The sequence below is a fragment of the Carettochelys insculpta genome, chromosome 9 (genome assembly GCF_033958435.1).
Source record: "Carettochelys insculpta isolate YL-2023 chromosome 9, ASM3395843v1, whole genome shotgun sequence".
NCBI lineage: Eukaryota > Metazoa > Chordata > Testudines > Carettochelyidae > Carettochelys > Carettochelys insculpta.
Genome location: NC_134145.1, coordinates 33,851,471 through 33,870,355, shown reverse-complemented (window position 1 = coordinate 33,870,355; position 18,885 = coordinate 33,851,471). Strand labels below are relative to the sequence as shown.

The following is an 18,885-nucleotide window of genomic DNA, read 5'->3' as shown; positions in this document are numbered from 1 at the left end:
ATGCTTGCCTTTTCATAACATTTGAGTTACTATACTTTACTACCTGTAAGATCAAGCATAAACAGAACACAATGCTTCTGAAGCATTCAGGCTCTCTTCAAGATAGATAAACAAGTGCAATCAGGGAGACTAAAATACCTAAAATTAGCACATGCTTTCAAGTACTATTACAATTTCATTTCATTTAATAATAATGCTGTCTAAAATGCTACTGGCAGATAAGTGTAGTAGTGGTCCTGGACTAAACTATTCTCCCATGTACAAATTTACATAGTTTCCAGTGAAAGACTAAATGGGAAGAGTGGAAAGCATGGTGGATGTTTTTCAATCCCTGCCCTCTAGTTGGGGCAGCTAGGGGAATTTAATTGCCTGCCAACAATGGGCAGTCTAGGCTAGTAAGTGAGCTGCAGGTGTGGTTCTCCTTTACCTGTCAACCACAAGATTGTCATAATCATGGTCTCTGCGATAGGGTAGTCTTACTAACTTTGGTTGCAAACGTAGGATTTGTGGGGTGTGCTCACTGAACAGTAGCAGTGCTTTGAGGGGGATGCAGAGGGAGTGCCTGGCTCTCAGTGAGTGCAATCAGCAAACATGACAGCACTTCATATGCCTCTGCTTTACATGTATGTCCCTTTAATACCTGTAGTAAAAAACCTTAAAGCAGATGGAAACCAGCAGAATTTGGCAGTCTCTCCAGCTTGAGCAATGATAAAATATCTTGCAGGCCACCTGTACAACCCCTATGGGCTGCATGTGAGCTGGTGGTTGTCCACCACTTAGTTGCAGAATCCTGTTCCAGAGCTTTTGTTTAAAAAGTTCCAACTCCTATGACTGGGTACAAAGCCCAGCATGAGTGGAAACCTGTATAACACCACAAATCTGTAGCTAGCCTGAAGTAAGTCTATTCGCACTCCAAAAATTGGACTTTAAAAGCCAAAATTATAGGGACAGCATAAATGAACTTATACCACCTGCTATACCCGTGAGTCATTTACTTATCACTAATGCTACTGCCAAATTTAAGTCCAAATTCTGCAGAGTACAAAATTCGTGCATCAGCTTAACAGATATTTGGGATAAACTTCCATTAAGCCAAACAGTTATAAGGCAAGCTGTCTTTTTTCCCCCCTACAGGGGAATAGTTTTGAGAGGCTGTAGCTTCTCTTGTCTGATGCACACATTCACTATAAAACCATAGACTGCTAGTGGAGGGAATGGTGGCACCTAGTGGTAATAAAATTTTGTTTCAGTTGTAGAATTCAAGTTTTATTTTGAGCATTAATACTCATACATTTTAGACCCATTTCCTATTGTAGTTGGCTTCAATATTAGAACTATAACTAGACCCATCTTTCCTTTTGCAAGGGACAACGAATTCTTAGATGTGCCTACAGGGATTTCCAGATAACAATGCAAGTTTTCAAACAGGAGAATGAATATGTAAGTGATAATCAATGAGTAGGTTAAAAACAAGCTACAACTGTACCATTATTTCTCCCCACATACCCACCAGACCTGTAAAACTTAGAATTTCATGTATATAAAGCATCTTTAAATCAAATCTTAATAAGTCAATGCTTCACACTTGCTGGTTGAATAAATTTATTGTATTTTTCAAAGTCTTCATAGAAAATGGTGGAAGAGGTCTTAGCTATCAGCTGCACGCTCCTGGGCTCTGAGGAAGCTAGCCTTCTTCTGAGCAACACGATTTTTCTTCTGGGCAAGGGACAACTTGGGACGGTTCCACCTGCAATGCAAACATAGTTTAAGTGCACAGGCAGTAACAGCAACTCTAGCAAATAACTTTATCCAGAACACCAGGAGTTACACATGACTATATGGCAAAAATGCAAATTTTATATTATCTTGCCTAGGAAATGGGCCATGTCTACACTAAATTTCTCTTTAGGAGGAGGAATGCAAATGAGGGACAGCAAAAATGCAACCGAAGCGCCGATTTACGAATCTCATACTTCATTTGAGGGGAAGGGGAAAAAACAGCTGTGTAGATGGGTTCCTTACCACCCCCTTCCCCTTTTTGAAAAGCCCTTATTCCTTGACAACGATGACGAAGAAGAGGGGGGAAAAAAGAAATCAGGAATAAGGGTTCTTTTGAAAATGGGCTTAGTTTCCCCCGGAGGGAACCCCATTTACACTGCTAGGGTTTTTTTTCCTGGGAAACACAATTATGTGCAAGTATGCAAATGAAGTGCAGCATTTGCGAATCAGCACTTCGTTTGCATTTTCCCTCTACCTCATTTGCATTTCTCCCCTGAAAAGGGAATGTAGTGTAGATGCAGCTGTGGTGTTTCAGAGAGTACATTCTATAGAACTCTAAAGAGGGTTGTAAAAAATAGTATAACGCCAACAGTGCAACTGATCAAAATCCTATCAGTTATACAATTGTTTACCCAGGGGGCACAGACTGCCATTCCTACGTCTCAGATTCTGCTGCTGACCAGGCCTCTGGGCATGGACCCTACAAGCTCAGCGGAACCCCAGCTGTGCTGCAGTGCTGGGTAGAAGCAGAGCCCCATACAAGGTAGCAGCAGAGTCCTGGACACAGGGCCAGCAGTAGGACCCACAGTCCAGAGAGGTCCTGATGTGGCAGCAAAGTCCTGGTGTTCCAGGCAGCCGTAGATCATTAGGCTGCCAGCAAGGAGGAACCCCAGGGTGCAGAGACAGCAGGCAGAACTGTAGCCTTTTTCCAGTTAACAGAAACAGATAAGCATCAGCTTATTGGTTAACCAGTTAAAAACCTCTTATATCCATAACTAACTTTGTGGTTGAGACAACAGATTAGTTGGTGTGTCACAACAAGGTTTAGTCAGATTGTAGTAGTACACCATGTTTTTCACTGTAGTATCCTGTTTACTGCCAAGGAAAATAATTCTAAGATAGGCACTTGTGGCACTGTCTAACAGGCTACTGATCTTGATGGACCTCAAGACTGACCAGTTATGTTCCTAGATAATTTCTGAATCCTTCAGTTAGTTTCAATGCTAAACAGGGACTAGAGGAATTACTAACATTAATTCCATTCCACAGTTCCAGAAATTTGCTTTGTAATAGGCATATCTAACTCAAAGGAGGAAACATTTTACCTCTTCTTTTTGACTTCTCTCTTGGGTTTCTTTTCATGGACTGGATTCTCTCGTATAGCAGCGTGGGCTTTTTTATACATCTCCTCCATCTGCAAGAAACAAGATGTAGACTATTAACGCATATACTGAAGTTCTAAACAATCTGGGAGTTACCCCGCTCCCAAGAGTATACCAGTGAGTAGACAAGGAATGCCGACTGAGGTCAAAAGTTCTCTTCCAACATCTGCAACAGTCCTAGAGGGAGAGGTCTAATGCAAGCCAGAAACTGGGAACAGAACACAGCCTAAGCCATGTTTCCACCCTGTCCACCTTGCTCTACTTTAAGCTGAATCTACACTGTATCTTACACTTGCACAGCTGTGGTGTTGTAAGGTGCACTGTATCACCCTTCAGTTGCTGAGAGAGAATTCTACCAGCGACAAAACAAAACCACCTGCAACCAGGGTTGGTACCTTCATTGCCAGGAGCATGGCTCCCCACGATGATGCACTGGTCACACATCAGCGTTGTTCAATGCTAAAACTTAAGTGCCAGAGTAGACGAAGCCTAAGATGCAGTTCAAAGGTGTGCCTTAGCATGGCAATAACCCTGCATCTCCTGCAAGAACTGTGCACACAGACGTGCTACACATTTCATGCTAGCAATTTTCTTCTAAAAATAATGCCAAATTCTAGGAAAGTGAAATGCCACGCTTCAACCAGGAGTGCGCTCTTGTGATCTGGAGACAGACTTCACCACGAAAAAAGTTATCCTGCAGCATGGTTGCCTGTGAAATCCACAGTCTTTACCTCTTCTTTACAGAGATCAATGACACTATCTCCTATCTTTGGTATTTAGATGGTCCCACCAGTTACTACAACCCAACACCCACTGTAAGTAGCAAACAGAGGCAAAGACAGGCTAAGTGAATTGGCCAAGGTGCCAAAATGGCTACAAGGAATGGCCATTTGCAGTCTCATGAATCCCAGGACAAACATCCTACCCACTAGATCATCCCCCCTCTGCAGTGTATCCCCATGTTATGTACCTCCTTTTTGCAAAACGTTGCCCTTCCGCAGCCTAAATAAAGAACTAGCATAGGAAATTCTCTCAATGAAACTAGACTGTTCAGCATTCCCTAGGCATGGGGGGGGGAAACAACTGGTGCCAAGTTCTCCAGATTACAGATGTCTCAGGGAACATTTAGTTAAGTTTTGATTCAAATTAGTGGTTATTAACCATGGCTGTGCAAATGAAGTTATCAACCAAAAACATGATTTTTCACAACAGAATGTTTTGTACACCTATTGCTTTATAAAGATAGAAATTTTATTGTTAATACGAGGACAAGAGAATGGCACATTAAATGGCTAATTCTTAAGCCACACAAGTGATAGATTTATTAGGTATGTATTTAGCGCATCCCATTGTAAATATCTTAGTTGTGCGAGGTAATGGAAAACATACAGGAATAAGTGCACTAAAGCCTCTTTCTAAACACAGTACCTCCACTGATTCTTAGCAAATCTGGAAATACATAATTCAAGGCTACTTCTATTATGATTCCTATTTCTTAAAAACCAGCTTGTAGCTGTAGATTTCAAAGTGGTTAAGAAAGGAGAATGAAGAATCTTCATTCCCATTTTATAGATGGATAAATGGAGGCACAGAATGGCAGAAATTGCCTCAAGTCCACACAGCATACCAGTAGACAGCCAGAAATAGAACCCAGCTTCCTAACCTCCAATGCAATACTCTATGCACAAGACGAGGCCTCTAGCGAAGAACAGTTATGACTAGTTTCGGATAAGTTTTCTTGTGTAATCTAAGCCAAATTTCAGGAACATTTCCCCTCCATTTAGCACTGCACTATATCCATGGCATCTGCACACATGGACATGTACCAGTAGTATTGTTTAATGTAGCTTAGGACCAGCCTGGACAGTGCTATGTCAGCAAGAGTGTCTCCCCCACTGACACAGCTATCACTGCTCACTGGGGGTGGTTTATTTATGCCAGCAGGAGAGATCTCTCCTACCAGCATAGAGCAGCCATATAAAGAAACCTTCCAATGGCCAGCTGGAGCAGCCCTCCTATGCCAATGTTATGTCCTTAGCATAGACATAGCTAAAATTATTTCAGTGAAATAATGTAGGTCAGCCCTGAAAGAACTGTATAAACTCGTAGGTCACTGGCATATTGACTGTATGGGCAATAAGAAAGGATTCTTGCTGTAAGACCTGACTACAGACTTCATGGCAATATAAACAGCATCAGAGAATAAAGTTAGATTATAAATGCCAAAATGTTTCACTGTAATTTTAGTGGAATTTCTTCAATATTTAGTATACTAAATTTTACATTGAGTTATTTTAAGAGAAGTTGTTTGGACATATCACCAAAATGATTTTACAAGATACTTGCATGCTACCAACTAAAAACTGACAAGTAAGGGACTGCATGTAGCGTTCTCACATTGTACGGCTATTTGATCAGCCTTTTCAGTGATTCATTTTTTCCTTGTTACTCTTGAGCATCTGAGAACCTGTTTGTAACAGTGGAACAGGCAAGAAACCACTGGTAAGGAAATTAATAGGACAATGACTTGTGGTGGCAGAACACAGCATCATGGAAAGGAGTAGCTATTTCCCTGGTTTGATATTTGTGCAGAAAGACATTCAACAAGCTGTTAAGATTTTGGATAGGTCTACTTTCAGTATCTTTTTGGTGGATGAAGCAAGTAGTACAAGGAAGACTACATGTTTGGCCTTTGTGACCAGCTGTTCTGGGTTCCAGGAATGTGTCTGCATTTTAAGAATCTCAGCACTAGGTTTGCAGAGGCCTGGCATTGGAGTACCCCTCTGGTCTGACAGCATGCTGCCTACATGGACCATGTAATTATTTTGCGATGACAAGTGTTTGAATTAGCAGCATCAGCTGTAAACAATATATACGATCTTTTAGTGCCACTACTAATATGCAATTAATTTACAAACAATATCTTACCATGTCAGGTGTTACATTGTTCTTTATATACTGGGAGAACTGTTTTTTGTAAGCATCTTCATCCTCCTCCATCAGGTAACGCATGTAACCCGCAACATTCTGCCCCATGATGTGCTTGCGATGAACCTCTGCATTAAATTCTTTGGCTTCTGAGTCATAACCAGGGAAACGCTTAGTACTGCAAAACATGAGTTACAGGTTAGTGGTTAGAATACATCACTTAATCAAAGCTGAGTTAAGAAATCCCTTAAGATTCAAGTTATTCTATTAGTCTTGAGCAACTGATACAAGATAGCTTCCTTACAGGTAGCTGGAACATGACAGAAGGAAAAATTTAGCCTAATTTGTCAACTGGCTTTTCTATAAACTAAATTAAGAAACATATTTGCAAGTTGGTATCTTGAGCTGCCATCAGTCCCGTCTTGAAACAATGACATGCATCACACACAGACTGAGGACCAACTACAGACTGCTCAGTCATTGGGGTATCATCATATAGCAGCCAAATGAAAGAACAGACAGAAGGTGGACTGTCCAAAAAAGAAAGTAACATACTGAACTACCTACTTTTCCATTAAGCTATCCCAGCTACTGTTTATGGACTAACGTGCACAACTGCATTCATAAAAGCAATCAGCAAACACCAAAATTTAGTAATGCAGACAACAACTGAGTCACAGTCATCTACTGATCCAGCTTAAAGCAGAAGTTGCCAGGACTTCTACAGAAACCTGTGCCACCAGTGTACATGGATTTTAGATTCTGACCCAAGTTTCCACTAAGTTGTATAGAGAGTCAAATAATGATCATTTTGAATCTAGTGTACAAAATAGAAATTTCAAAATACAAGTCTGACAATAGGAGCTATGACAGAATTAAAAAGGACTACGTTCCAGTTTCCATGGCAATATGAACGTAAGAAGTGTTTAGCTTGCTTAACTGCCGCCACTAGATATTCAAAGTGAAATTTGATTATATTGGTGTAATTTAGTAACCTCCTTGGAAATAAGCATTCATCTTTCTCCCATAACTTCAAAAGTCCTTGGGAGGAATGTCAATATCATTTACTGAGAATAAGTAAACAACTTGAATTAAAACTAATTACACCACATTAACAGGGTTTCTTCACACTGAATTAAAGTAACCTAGGGTAAAGGTAAACTATCACTACAGCACATATAAAGTGTGAACTCTGTTTTCAAAATTCCTTTTTGACCAGTTTATCTGAGATTAAGTTACCTATGAGGGATGGACAGGCCGCCATCCACAGCACCCTTTAGCGCACCGAAGACTTTGTTTCCAGTGGTAGTTCTGGCAAGACCTGCATCCAGGTAGCATGTAAAAGCACCAGGCTGTCCATCCACACTTTCCACATTATATTCATCACCAGTCACTTCAACTTGGCCTTCATAAATCTTATCAAGACCAAATTTGTTCAAGAGCTGTAACAGGAACGATGCAGTGTAAATATGTCTTCCTCCTGAGTTCTCTCCATATTTAGGTTCTTTGACATAAGAACTAAAAAGAAGTATTTTCATGTTGCAAGGCAAATGTCATAAACTTGAGTCTGTATTTGTGGCAGTACCAATGTATTCTACAATGGTGCTTTCTCCGTAAAAATGCATTAGTGTTACCTTCTGAAGTTTTTAACTGCAGCTACTAAATAAATCTGTGCCTACTTTACCCAATATGGCCATCATGGTTGGGCTAATCACGTCTGTCTACAAATTCAGGGTCATTTTTACGACAATGAATATTTGGAATATGTTCTAAATAAGTCAGTGGTACATCCTTGCTAGTTAAGGGAGACCCTCCACTTTGTAAGACAGACTCCTTTATTTTCCGCCCTTCTACAGAAGCAAACCCTTTAACATTTAAATACAAATTTAGTGGGTACATACCCTACGTGCCAGCAGCAGACCCGTACAATAGGCTGCAGCATAATTGGTCAAACCAACTTTCACACCATATTTTGGCAGCTCATGAGCGTATGCAGCACAAACTATCATATCGCCTTCGATCCTGGCATATGCAATCTGACAACAAAATAAATGTTAGCATTCTCACACCAGTTATAATATTGTGGGCTCAAACCTGCCTCCTGTCTTCATGTGGAAAGTCTGCTATAATCAATGGGAGAACTGAAAACCTTCAGAAATACAGAAGTATAGTTCTAAATTCTTTCTGTTTTATCTCATTTAAGATGTATTCCTGACTATAAATTTTAAAAAGTAGACCTCAAAATTGTAAAAAGCATAGAAATCAGTCTTCCTGATCAGACTAGATCATATTCATTTCACTGTTTTATTTTATTCCACTTCATATAAGTGACAGTAAACAGCATCTTAGCCAAAAATTACTTAGCTCTCACTTTGTATGGAGAGGCTTGAGATGACAGGTAACAAGGTATTTTAAGAGGACATCTGCTGTAGTCTAGCTAAGACCCCTTTACTGTAAGCCACAGCTGGGACAAGGATTCACTGATGCAGACAACACCATATGTTCTTGATGGATTCCAAAGCATAATACACTCTCTAATTATGCAAAAAGTCTCTCTAATGTAAAAAGCTCAAGTAGAGGTCTGTGATTATGTTATCTCAATACTACTTTTTCTGTTGCATCAGAGCTAAACTGACAAATAGAAACAAAGTCACCTGTATCTTGAACCACCCCCAACCTACCATTACCATGGTCAAGATGACAACTTATTTTCTTAGTTTCACATTTTTGCATGTGACAGCAAATACATCTAATTCAATTGCACGCTCCTGCATTCACATAGTTTTCCTGTTTATATGGTACTTTCAGACAGCAAAAGGAGGACTTTTTTTTTTTAAAAAGGGCAGAGGACTAAGGGGCACATGAAACATTCTACATTTCTACTGTAGTTCTCTGTTGTCCTGTTTTCTTCAAACTTGGACTGTGGCATAGCTTCATTAAGGGCCATTAAACATATAACCTGTATGACATTTCCAAGCTCAAAGTGTTCTATTTGCACAGATGAGAAGCCTCTTGACACAGGACCGAAAAGGTGTCTGTGATTCAGGATTTTATGCACTAAGTGTTAAAAACACATTTGCTTTGGAATTCAACAGCAGGTTCAGAAGCAAGACGCGATAACAGAAAACAGAAGAGTGCAGAAGTAGGAAATATCTGACATGATCACATGGTCAGTCTTGCTTCTTTCTGCCCAAAAAAATGTGGCTCTCTCGCAGTGTGCCTCATTCTGAACTGAAAAATAGCACTCGATATTAAGAAAAACCCTCTATTTCTGTTTCACCACTGACAGTTTGAACTATCAGTTCAACTGTATTTGTACCATGAGAATTTACAGCTGTATAACTGCATCTGATGTAACAGGGTCTTAGACAACTATCATGATAATGATAAAAATCACACTAACAGATTTTGCTATACCAGTACAAAAGTTGCAATCAGAATGCAGAGGTGTTTTTTTCCCCTCTTTAAAGACAATACTTTGAAAAGTCACTACACAAGTAATTTAGCCAAATAAGCAAAGAATCCTTACCTGGCAGATAATATCTCTGTTGGTAACCCGTACTATCATCCTGTACTTAGGGGTGTTATACTTGTTTTTATCTTGAATCACCAAACGCTTTCGAGCATAATAATCAGTTTTTCCCTCTGAAAACACGAAAGTTTTCATACAGACATCAGAAACAAATAGCAAGGACACACATCTATATTTTAATGTGAACTATGGAAAAATGAACTGTACCTCTCCTCCTCCTGAATTTCACTTGGTACCTCTTGAAGTATGCCTTATTCTTGACAACTTTCACAAACCCCTTAAATAACGAGAAAATAATTACACGTGGACACGTTTACCATTGCACCGATAAATGTATGTATGGCTATCATAAAATAATGTCAGTTGCAGAGGAACACAATGATGGGACATACAGTATTTTCTTAAACACATTAAAAACGAGAAGTTATCCTAAGAAATGAAAGGAAAACAAAACTGAATAGTCTATCTTAAAGGCATAGTTTATTGTCTCCTTTCATGTGGATTCAAGTGAAGTACAGAAATAAAGCAGAGCAAGATGTCAGCTGTAGACACATTCATTACCTAGATACCACTTAAAACTGTTCGCCAAATAAATAAATATACTTACTTCTCACAATCAAACTTGCTCTTTCCATAACCTCTTACACCAAGTAATAATGTCAAAAGGACAATTTCCAGCTTTAATAACAACCAGTCTCCAATACTTATCACTAACCAGACGAAGTTAACACAAAGTTGGCGCGGTCGCACCAAAAGCCAGAAGTGAGGATGAGGGGAGGGAATGCTGGTATGAAACTGGCCCTGTCGAATTTGAAGCCAACAGCCAGATGAGGGGGTCGGCATTTCCGCAGCAACCCAGAGGTCGGAGAACGCAAGTGCTTTGCTTCTCCCCAGTATAATGTACCCCATGTCCTACTTGCCCCCGCCGCCGTCTCACTCGGGGGGGAGGGGGAGAGCAGGGCTGGGGGTGCACCTAGAGGCAGCGCCAAGCACGGCTCTATCTATACTCCAAGTCGGGGCCATGCACGCGCGGCTCCAGCCTGCCACGAGGAGCTCGCAGAGAGAGCCCCGCGCCTTGCACGGCGGCGGCCGCCCGAAGGAGACATGGCGGAGACAACAACCCGCTGCTCCCTGCAGCTCGCCCGGACGACAGGCGCGAGCGGGCCGATGACAAGAGGCCGAAGCGGGCCTGGAACTACCCGAGGAGCCAGCAGCTGAAGCGCCGCGCCAGCAGCTACAGTCCCCGGGGAGCCGCCAGCCCTGCCGGGCAGCCATTAAGCCACGCTGGAAGCTGCGGCAGCCGGGCCAGGCACCTCCCCAATCGGAGTCCATCGGGCCGGCCGGGGCCGCGCTGGAGCCTGCAGCGGGCGGGAGACACCGGCCCGAGTAGCCCGAGCCCCGCGGGATCCCCTGTGCCTGGTACTGACCATGGCGCCGCGTTCTGTCCCGTCTCGGCCTAGGCCGGGGCCCACTCAGCGCAACGTCCACACTCCGTAGCACTGGGGGAAAAGGCCGTGCTCACTGCGCAGCCGCAGCACCTAGCCCAGCTGACGAGGCGTAGCCGCCGCCGCGCGCACGCGCTAGAGAGAGAGGCGCCCTGCACGCCGGCGGCGGGGAGCAGAAGTTGGCGCCCCCTCCCGCGAGGCAGAGAAATCGCACGCCTGAGCCCTGAGCGCTCAGGAAGCCCCGCCCCACACAGCGATGGTCCAGGTTGTCCCTCTCGGCTCTCCCCCACCTCCATCTATTCGTTAATTCACCCAGGGGTCCCCAAGGACACATCTAGACATCCTCTGGCTGGTTCCCCACTTTTCAGGCTTCAGTCTTGCCTCTGCCAGGTTTCTCCAGGACTTCCCGCACTACCAGGCAACTTTAACGCTGTGTGGAGGCTGGTTGTGTCAGGTAGTATTACAGTATGTAAACCAGGCATTTAGGGTTGCCAACTCTCTAGCCTGGGAGAGGTGGCAACAAAGAAGATGCACAGTTGTGACACAGCAAGAGGGATGCCCACAAGGACACCTTTGCTCTTAAGAAAAGAGCCGCTGTTGGCAAAAGGTATATTTTAAGGGGAAGGCGGAGCTTGAGTGATCCGGGAAGAGGGAAGTAGCTAGCGGGTGCAGCGTCTCAACTATTTACTTATGTACATGAGAGCATTTTAAACCCTGACCCACCTTCTTTTATGAAAGAAGAACACGCATAACAGTACTTTTGTGGTAGTGCTCCCAAAAGACATCAGGAGAAACGCCAACCCAAAACAAGTCAATGGGGTTTTTCTATGCGCTTCAACAGGGCTAGGATTTCATCCAGGGAATCTAGGATCTTCCACCATTTTCATGAGCCTGATGATGCCTCCTTTTCTCTTACAGCAGTTTTGTTGCCATATGGAAAGATCATACCACCAGTCACCCCAGCAGGTGTGAAAATTACACTAATGCCCTGTTGAAGAATGTGAAAATTTTGTCACTTATTATTCTGGGTGAAGTCATGCTCCACTGAAGTCTTTTGGAGTTTTGCTATAGACTTCACTGGCCTTCCTCATGCAGAGGTGGTGGCTGGTGTGGTGAAAATTCCGCCTCTGCCTGTATATGAGGGCCTGAAGTTTATGTAACCATGTGTCCCCTGAAGGAAAGGGAATGAAGATTCTAGTACTGGGCAAGTATTTTAGCATAAGTGGGGCTGACAGTCTTGCTAGGCCCCTTGGCAAGGCAGCGGGGGCCTCCTCTGTGTCCCCTGGAAGGGACAGGTCCTCAGGTGGAAAGGGCGGGCTGGGACTAGGCAGTCTTCCCCCGCCCCCGCCCCCCCCGCCAGAGCTTTGCGGTGGTCCTGCAGTGATTTAAAGAACCAGGAACTCCGGCTGCCACCACTGCTGTAGTAGTGGTGGCCAGGATCCCCAGGCCATTTTGTATCACCGGGTCTTTGGGCAGCTGCCCCCTTTGTCCCTGCCCTCCACCCCTTCCATTGGTGGCCCTGATTAGCATATGCCCAAGACATATTTGAGAGACCCTACTAAGGCAATGCTTCTGTGAGGGGCAGGTGGGGTATGACCGTAAGATCCCTGTAGTGGCTAATCCTCTGGTCACTCCCTCAATAAAATCTGAATGTGGGCTGTCAGTAAACAGACTGTGCTCACATGGAATCAGGCCAAGAGTTAACAGTGTTAGGTCGCAGCTCAGTAAATGAGATTGCTCAGTCACTTTCATCCCAAAGCCCTCTGACAGGGAGGGCAAAGGGGACAGCTGCTCTGGGGCTTGGAGATTCAAAGGAGTGTGGGGTTTCCAGTTGTGAGCTCTGCTCCTGTGTCATCCGGAGCCCTGGCCCCTTTAAATCAGCTCTGATGGCTGGAAGCAGATGCAGTGCTCTGGGCATTGCTGAGGTCTGGCTGCTCTGGCCCCACCCTGCCTGGGGGCATGGAGCAGCCCCTCCCTTGACATGGTGCCTGCAAGCTCACAACAGCTGTCAACCTCCTGCCTGCCCCCATTAATCTGAGTCAATGCCTTCAGTGAACATTTCAACCTGCATACCTCCAACCAAATTGGGGCTCTTAACTGGGAATTTCAAGCTAGTCTCTAGCATCGGTTTTACTAATGACACTCAATTTAGTACAGTTCAGCATGGCTACCTCTCTTTCTCCTATCTATATATGCAGACATTGACCTCGATGTTAAGCCATGGACAGTCTGTGGAAGATATTGCAGCCAGCTGATGCCCACTTGCAAGGCAGAAGTGGCTTTGAGGAAGGTTGCAAGTGAAACAAGTATAACAGAAGCACCAGGTAGCTTCCTGAAGAGTGACTCTGTTTCAGAGAAACTGGAGAGGTTTGGAGCCAGTGAGCAAGCGTTTGATTTGGATGTCACTAACAGCAGGTCAGGAGGGGAGTCTGAAATTAAGGAGGAGGAACTGAGCAAAGCAGAACCAAAAGAGCATCATGTACCACTATGAGCAATGTTGAAAGTTTGCCTACTTCTGCTGGGGTGAGGGGGCACAGCAAGAAAGGAGAGAAAAGTGCACCATCTGTAGTTTGAAAAATCAGTTTTGATATTTCAGACTATTTCATAGATGGAAGAGGCAGTATTAGAATGTGTGAAGTTTGGCTTTCTTGAATTGTATAATTCTGTCTCAATTATTTCAGGAGCTGTGTTTTATGATATATTTCTATAATGCACAACTGTATCTACAGTATTACATGACAGTGGTTCTCAACCAGGGTGTGATGGGGTTCAGGGGTCCCCCTGCACTGCACCCCGTCTGCTGGCAGGGGTGACTCTCACTCAGCAGGTACAACAGGAGGTTTATTAGGCAACAGATGCCCAGTTTCTCACAGAAGTGTCAGTACAGCAGTCAGAGACAGTCCTTCCAACCCGTCCTGGGGAGAAGACCCCGAGGGGTGCCCCTCTGGGGTGTAGCTTTCCCCCCTCCTCAGGCTGGCTGCCTTCCCTCTCTCTTCCCCTAGCCTCTAACTGCCGCCCCCGATTCTAAAAAACCAGCTTGGTTCCTCCCTGCTCTTTGTTCAGGGCAGAGGTGTTACCTGCCAGTTGTAGCCCCAGGGTCATCCTTAGCCACTGGGAGCTGTTCTGCTTGTCTCTCACATCCAGCCTGAGTCTCGCATTTGCACTCCCCCCACTCCATCACACAGGGGTATGTGTACAATTGGGCGAGTGCAGAGATCTTGCAAGGGGTACATCAACTCATCCAGATGTAAGCCTAATTTTACAAAAGGCTACATGAAAAGCACTACCAAAGACAGTAGACGCTGGACCTCTCTAATCTGGAACTCTCTTGTCCAGCAACATCCATAATCCGGCATGATTTTAGTTAGCTGGATGACCACTTATCATGGGTGTGGCCAAGTTTCCCCTGGTCCTATAAAGTTTGTTTCTAATCACCAGTCCTGGCTGTCAGTGTTATGTGATGTTATTTAGCTGGAATTTAACACTTAATGTCTTCTAAGAGCCCAGTAAGTAGTGGAAGGGTTGCTAATGCTGCAAGACAATTTTGACTTCCTGTAGTCTGGCAAATTCTCTCATCCAGCACCAATCAGGTCCCAAGGGTGGTGCCTTAGAGAGGTTCAACCTGTACCAACTAAAATTTCATACAGAAAATGGCTGGGTCTACACTACAAAAATAACTTTGAAGTTGCTTACTTTGAAGTACAACTTCCAAGTAACAGACTTCAACATTGAGCTTCTACACACACCCTACTTGGAAGTTAAATTCTGGGAATGGAGTATGAACTTCGAAATTGGGGAAACACATGTAGACTCAAACTCAAACATGTGTAACTTCAACTAAGGGAAAACGTGTAGACTCTGTGTAGGCTAGTTCAAAGTAGTGCCTAAATTTCACGTTAACCTCGAACTTAGTGCCTAGTTCAGATGCACCCAATGACTTTTTTATATTGCTGTATGTACTATATCAATATTAGAGGGGGTAGCTGTGTTAGTCTGTATCCACAAAATCAAGAAGTCCTGTGGCACCTTATAGACTAACAGATTTATTGGAGCATAAGCTTTCGTGGGCTTGCATCTGATGAAGTGGGTCTTTTCCCACGAAAAATTATGTTCCAATAAATTTGTTAATCTATAAGGTGCCGCAGGACTTCTTGTACCATATCAGCATTTTTCAACCTGGGAATTATTATTTATTTTACAATTATACGGTAAAAATGAGAAAGTAAGCCATTTTTCATTAATAGCATGTTGTGACATTTTTGTATTTTTATGTCTGATTTCATAAGGACTTTTTAAGTGAAATGATACCTTTGGTATGCAAGACAAATCAGCCTCCTGAAAGGGATACAGTCCTTTGGAAAGGTTGAGAACTACTGATAACTGGGATCTAATCTCAGGCTGCTTCATGAATTTATGGAAGTTGGATGGGTTATTTAGAGCATACGTACTTCAAATCCAGTACTGCAGTCTGTGGGTTTTTTGTTGTGTTTTGTTTTGTTTTTCGGAGCTAAAATTGCTCTTCAGTTGATCTGCTCCTTCAAACTTAAATGTTCTACTGTGGCAATGGAGGTCTCTCTTCAAATTCTTAGACAGTAGCTTGTAAAAGAGCACCTGGATGGTGTAGTTAGGTATCTGGCCTAGCATGTTCAGGTTCCTCAGAATCTGTTTGGTTTTTTTTTCCATAAAGAAAAGCATTTAGCCTTGAAAGTATAATGTGAAAAGTGTAAACTGATGCTTTGTTGTAGAAAGCCCCAAGCAATAGCTCTCAGAGCTCTGAACTCTGTATGTTAATCTTGTGGGCTGTCAGCATGTTATCAGGCTGTATATAATAACAGAGAGTAAGCTGTGCTAGTCTATATACTATCAAAACAAAAAGCAGTCAAGTAGCACTTTAAAGACTAGCAAAATAGTTTATTAGGTGAGCTTTCGTGGGACAGACCCACTTCTTCACACCATAGCCAGACCAGAACAGACTCAATATTTAAATATTTAATGAAGTGGGTCTGTCCCACGAAAGCTCACCTAATAAATTATTTTGCTAGTCTTTAAAGTGCTACTTGACTGCCTTTTGTTTTGATGAATTAGATGTGCAAAAAATCATTTTGAGCTACTATTTTTCTTTGTTCCATAAAAGAAAACAGTGCCGGGACCAAATAACACCATGGATCTCTCAGGATATGTCTACACTAGCAGAATAGGTTGAATTTAGAAAGGTTGAGCTTATACCACCTGACTTATCAAAGTTGAAGGAGCTTGTCCTTACTGGGAACATTAGGTCGATGTAGTGCATCCTCAGTAGCATGGGTGCACTATGGGTAGCCATCCCACAGTTCCTGAGCCCCTTTGCATTCTGGGTTTTGCTCCCAGTGCCTGATGGGACCCAGACATTGTAATGGCTGGTTCTGGTTTCATGTTATCGGCCTCCCATAATGCAATTATCTCCTCCCTCCCTCCCTGCTTGAAAGCAATGGCAGACAATCTTTTGGTGTGCTTTCTTCCCTGGTTATCCATGCAGATGCCATAATATGTCAAGCATGTACCCTGCTGAGCTGCAAACTGCTGTGGCAGGTATTGCAAGCACCTTGCACATTTTGCTGCTCTTTTTCTGGAGCCAAGCAGGAGCCGCCAGAGCAAGGAAAAATGTGAGGTGACCACAAACACAGACATGCAGGAACCCATTGAGTGGAGCAACTGATATATGCTGGCAGTAGTTGGTACAGTGGAATGTTGATTCTGCTCCTGTAAGACAGGCACAGATTGATGGGACTCCATAATTAACCAAGTTCATGACAATGACCAGTGGCTGCAAAACTTCACAAACACAGGGAACAGACAGAAGAGGAGTTGCTGGCTGGAGCTCTGACAGGTCGGTGGGGGTGGTGTTAGGATGCAAGGGCAAGTGTTTAATTACAATCCCAATTCCCAGGAGTTGAGTGAAGGGCTGTCTGTGACTCCCACTCTCTGCCTCCTGCCCCCAACCCTGTGCATTTTAGAGCACCTGGGAGAGGAGGCTATGAAAATTGGTGAGGAGGGCAGGTAGTGTATCACAGGGTGCAGGGGGACTCTGTGCTTTAGGTGCTTTTCCTGCCCTTCTACCAGGGTCCTCGTCAGCTCTGTTTGCTGCCCCATGAGCCCCAATACCTCATCCTGCATTTTACACTTGAATTCCCTCTAGATTGGGGCACATGATCTGTGACATTGTTCTCCTCTGTGCATTGAATCGTGCCCTGTCAGTGCAGTCACATTGCATTTTCATCCCATGTACATTTCTTAAGCCTCCTGATCTGTGATAGCTGAAGTGATGGAGGATCTGGGGGAGTGGGTAGCAGAGCAACTGTTGCAGCTGCATTGGGAAAAAGAACAAGAGTAGACAGTCTTTAGAGAAGATACATTGTAAAACACAGACGGTTAATTCTTTTACAGTGAATGAAGTCGTGTTCTTCACAAAACAAGAGTTCTTCACAAAAGGCATATGTTTATGTACAAGGCCAAATATATCATTTAAGTGCCTAACAGGCAGGTAAGAAGATACAACACAGCACAGGCCAGCTGGACTCGGTTTGGTGGCAGGCATGGTAAGCAACAGGTTGGGGCTCTGGCTCTTTTGTCTCTGCTTTCAAAATGTGCGTGACAGAGTGCTTTCAAAGTACAGCCCTCATGGCTGTCTTTAGATCTGTGCATTTGCAAAGCAGGGACTGCATTCATGAGGGGCCCTGCAAGGAGGTGGGGGCAAGCAGGTTTGCAAGGGCTCACATGAACAGTGTGTGGTGGCCACCTGCCTGCGGCTGGCAGACTGCAACACAAGGACCTGTGAGGTGTGAGGAGGACCTGTTCTCTAGGATAACCTCTTTAAACTGTTTGCAAGCACAGCAGCAAACCTGAGGTCATAATTTGTTGGTGTGATGGGGTTCAGGGGTCCCCAAGCACTGCACCCTGTCCGCAGGCAGGAGTGATGACAGAGGCACAGTTTCTCACAGAAGAGCCAGTGCAGCCATCAGAGACAGTCATTCCAACCGATCCTGGGGAGAGGAGCCCGAGGGGTGCCCCTCTGGGCTGTAGCTTCCCCATCACCAAGCTGGCTGCCTTCCAGCTCCCTCTCCTCCCAGCTTCTAACTGCCGCCCTGGATTCAAAACCCTGCTCGGCTCCTCTCTGCTCTTTGTTCAGGGCAGAGGTGTTACCTGCCAGCTTAGGTTACAGCCCAGGGGTCATCCTTAGCTGCTGGGAGCTGCTCTGCCTGTCTCACACATATCCAGCCTGAGTCTCACACATGCACTACCCCCACTCCATCACAGTGGGGATGAGAAAACAGAGATGGATTGCCTCAGAGTTATCAGAAAGGTACCACTATTTCATCCAGGTTGCCACCTGTATCACCAGCCTTCTCTGAATCACAGAGCATAAGGAGAGGATGCTGACTGAATGGGCCCAGAAACCTGGACCTTGTGCTGCAATGATGTCAGATCACTTTCTGCTGCCGTGGCATGGAAAGATGTCCTACTGCGGAAGACAGAATAAGGTAGGCTTCCCCAGAAACCTTTTGAGCAGAGTAAGTCTGAGAAATTTGTAGAAATGTGTATGGAAGATTCCTGCTCTTTCTCCAGACACGTTAAAAAACTTTTCTGGGAAGCCCCTGCTCTGTTGGCAGAGTGACCACCATGATACCCTTAGGGCAGATAAAACAAATAAAACCCAATTCCATTTACCCACTACAGCATGACTACAGTGAACTCAACAGAAATGGCCTCCTTGCTATCAGGGTCTGGCAGCAATAAGTCCTGGGATGCGATTGGCTCCACAGTTAAGAAAAGCTCCTGTCAA

At 44.1% G+C, this 18,885-nt stretch overlaps 1 protein-coding gene and 1 non-coding gene across 2 annotated transcripts; both read right to left on the bottom strand.

Annotated features, from left to right (window-relative positions):
• Window positions 1–1,585: 1,585 nt before the first annotated feature.
• Window positions 1,586–11,163, bottom strand: RPL5 (ribosomal protein L5). Its single transcript, XM_075003554.1, has 8 exons — window positions 11,049–11,163; window positions 9,829–9,898; window positions 9,619–9,734; window positions 7,991–8,125; window positions 7,329–7,531; window positions 6,090–6,267; window positions 3,105–3,193; window positions 1,586–1,747 (listed from the first exon to the last, which is right to left on the bottom strand). The coding sequence occupies exons 1-8, from the start codon at window positions 11,049–11,051 to the stop codon at window positions 1,648–1,650; spliced, it is 894 nt and encodes a 297-aa protein (XP_074859655.1). The 5' UTR covers window positions 11,052–11,163; the 3' UTR covers window positions 1,586–1,647.
• LOC142018138 (small nucleolar RNA SNORD21) lies at window positions 6,494–6,589 on the bottom strand. Its single transcript, XR_012646736.1, has one exon. It is a non-coding gene; the product is annotated as a small nucleolar RNA SNORD21 (small nucleolar RNA).
• Window positions 11,164–18,885: the final 7,722 nt, after the last annotated feature.

Coding starts and splice junctions, on each gene's coding strand:
- RPL5 (XM_075003554.1), bottom strand. Junction 8,126..9,618: donor ACAGAGATATTATCTGCCAG/GTAAGGATTCTT, acceptor TTTTGTTGTCAG/ATTGCATATGCCAGGATCGA. Junction 7,532..7,990: donor GTCTGCTGCTGGCACGTAGG/GTATGTACCCAC, acceptor TTCCTGTTACAG/CTCTTGAACAAATTTGGTCT.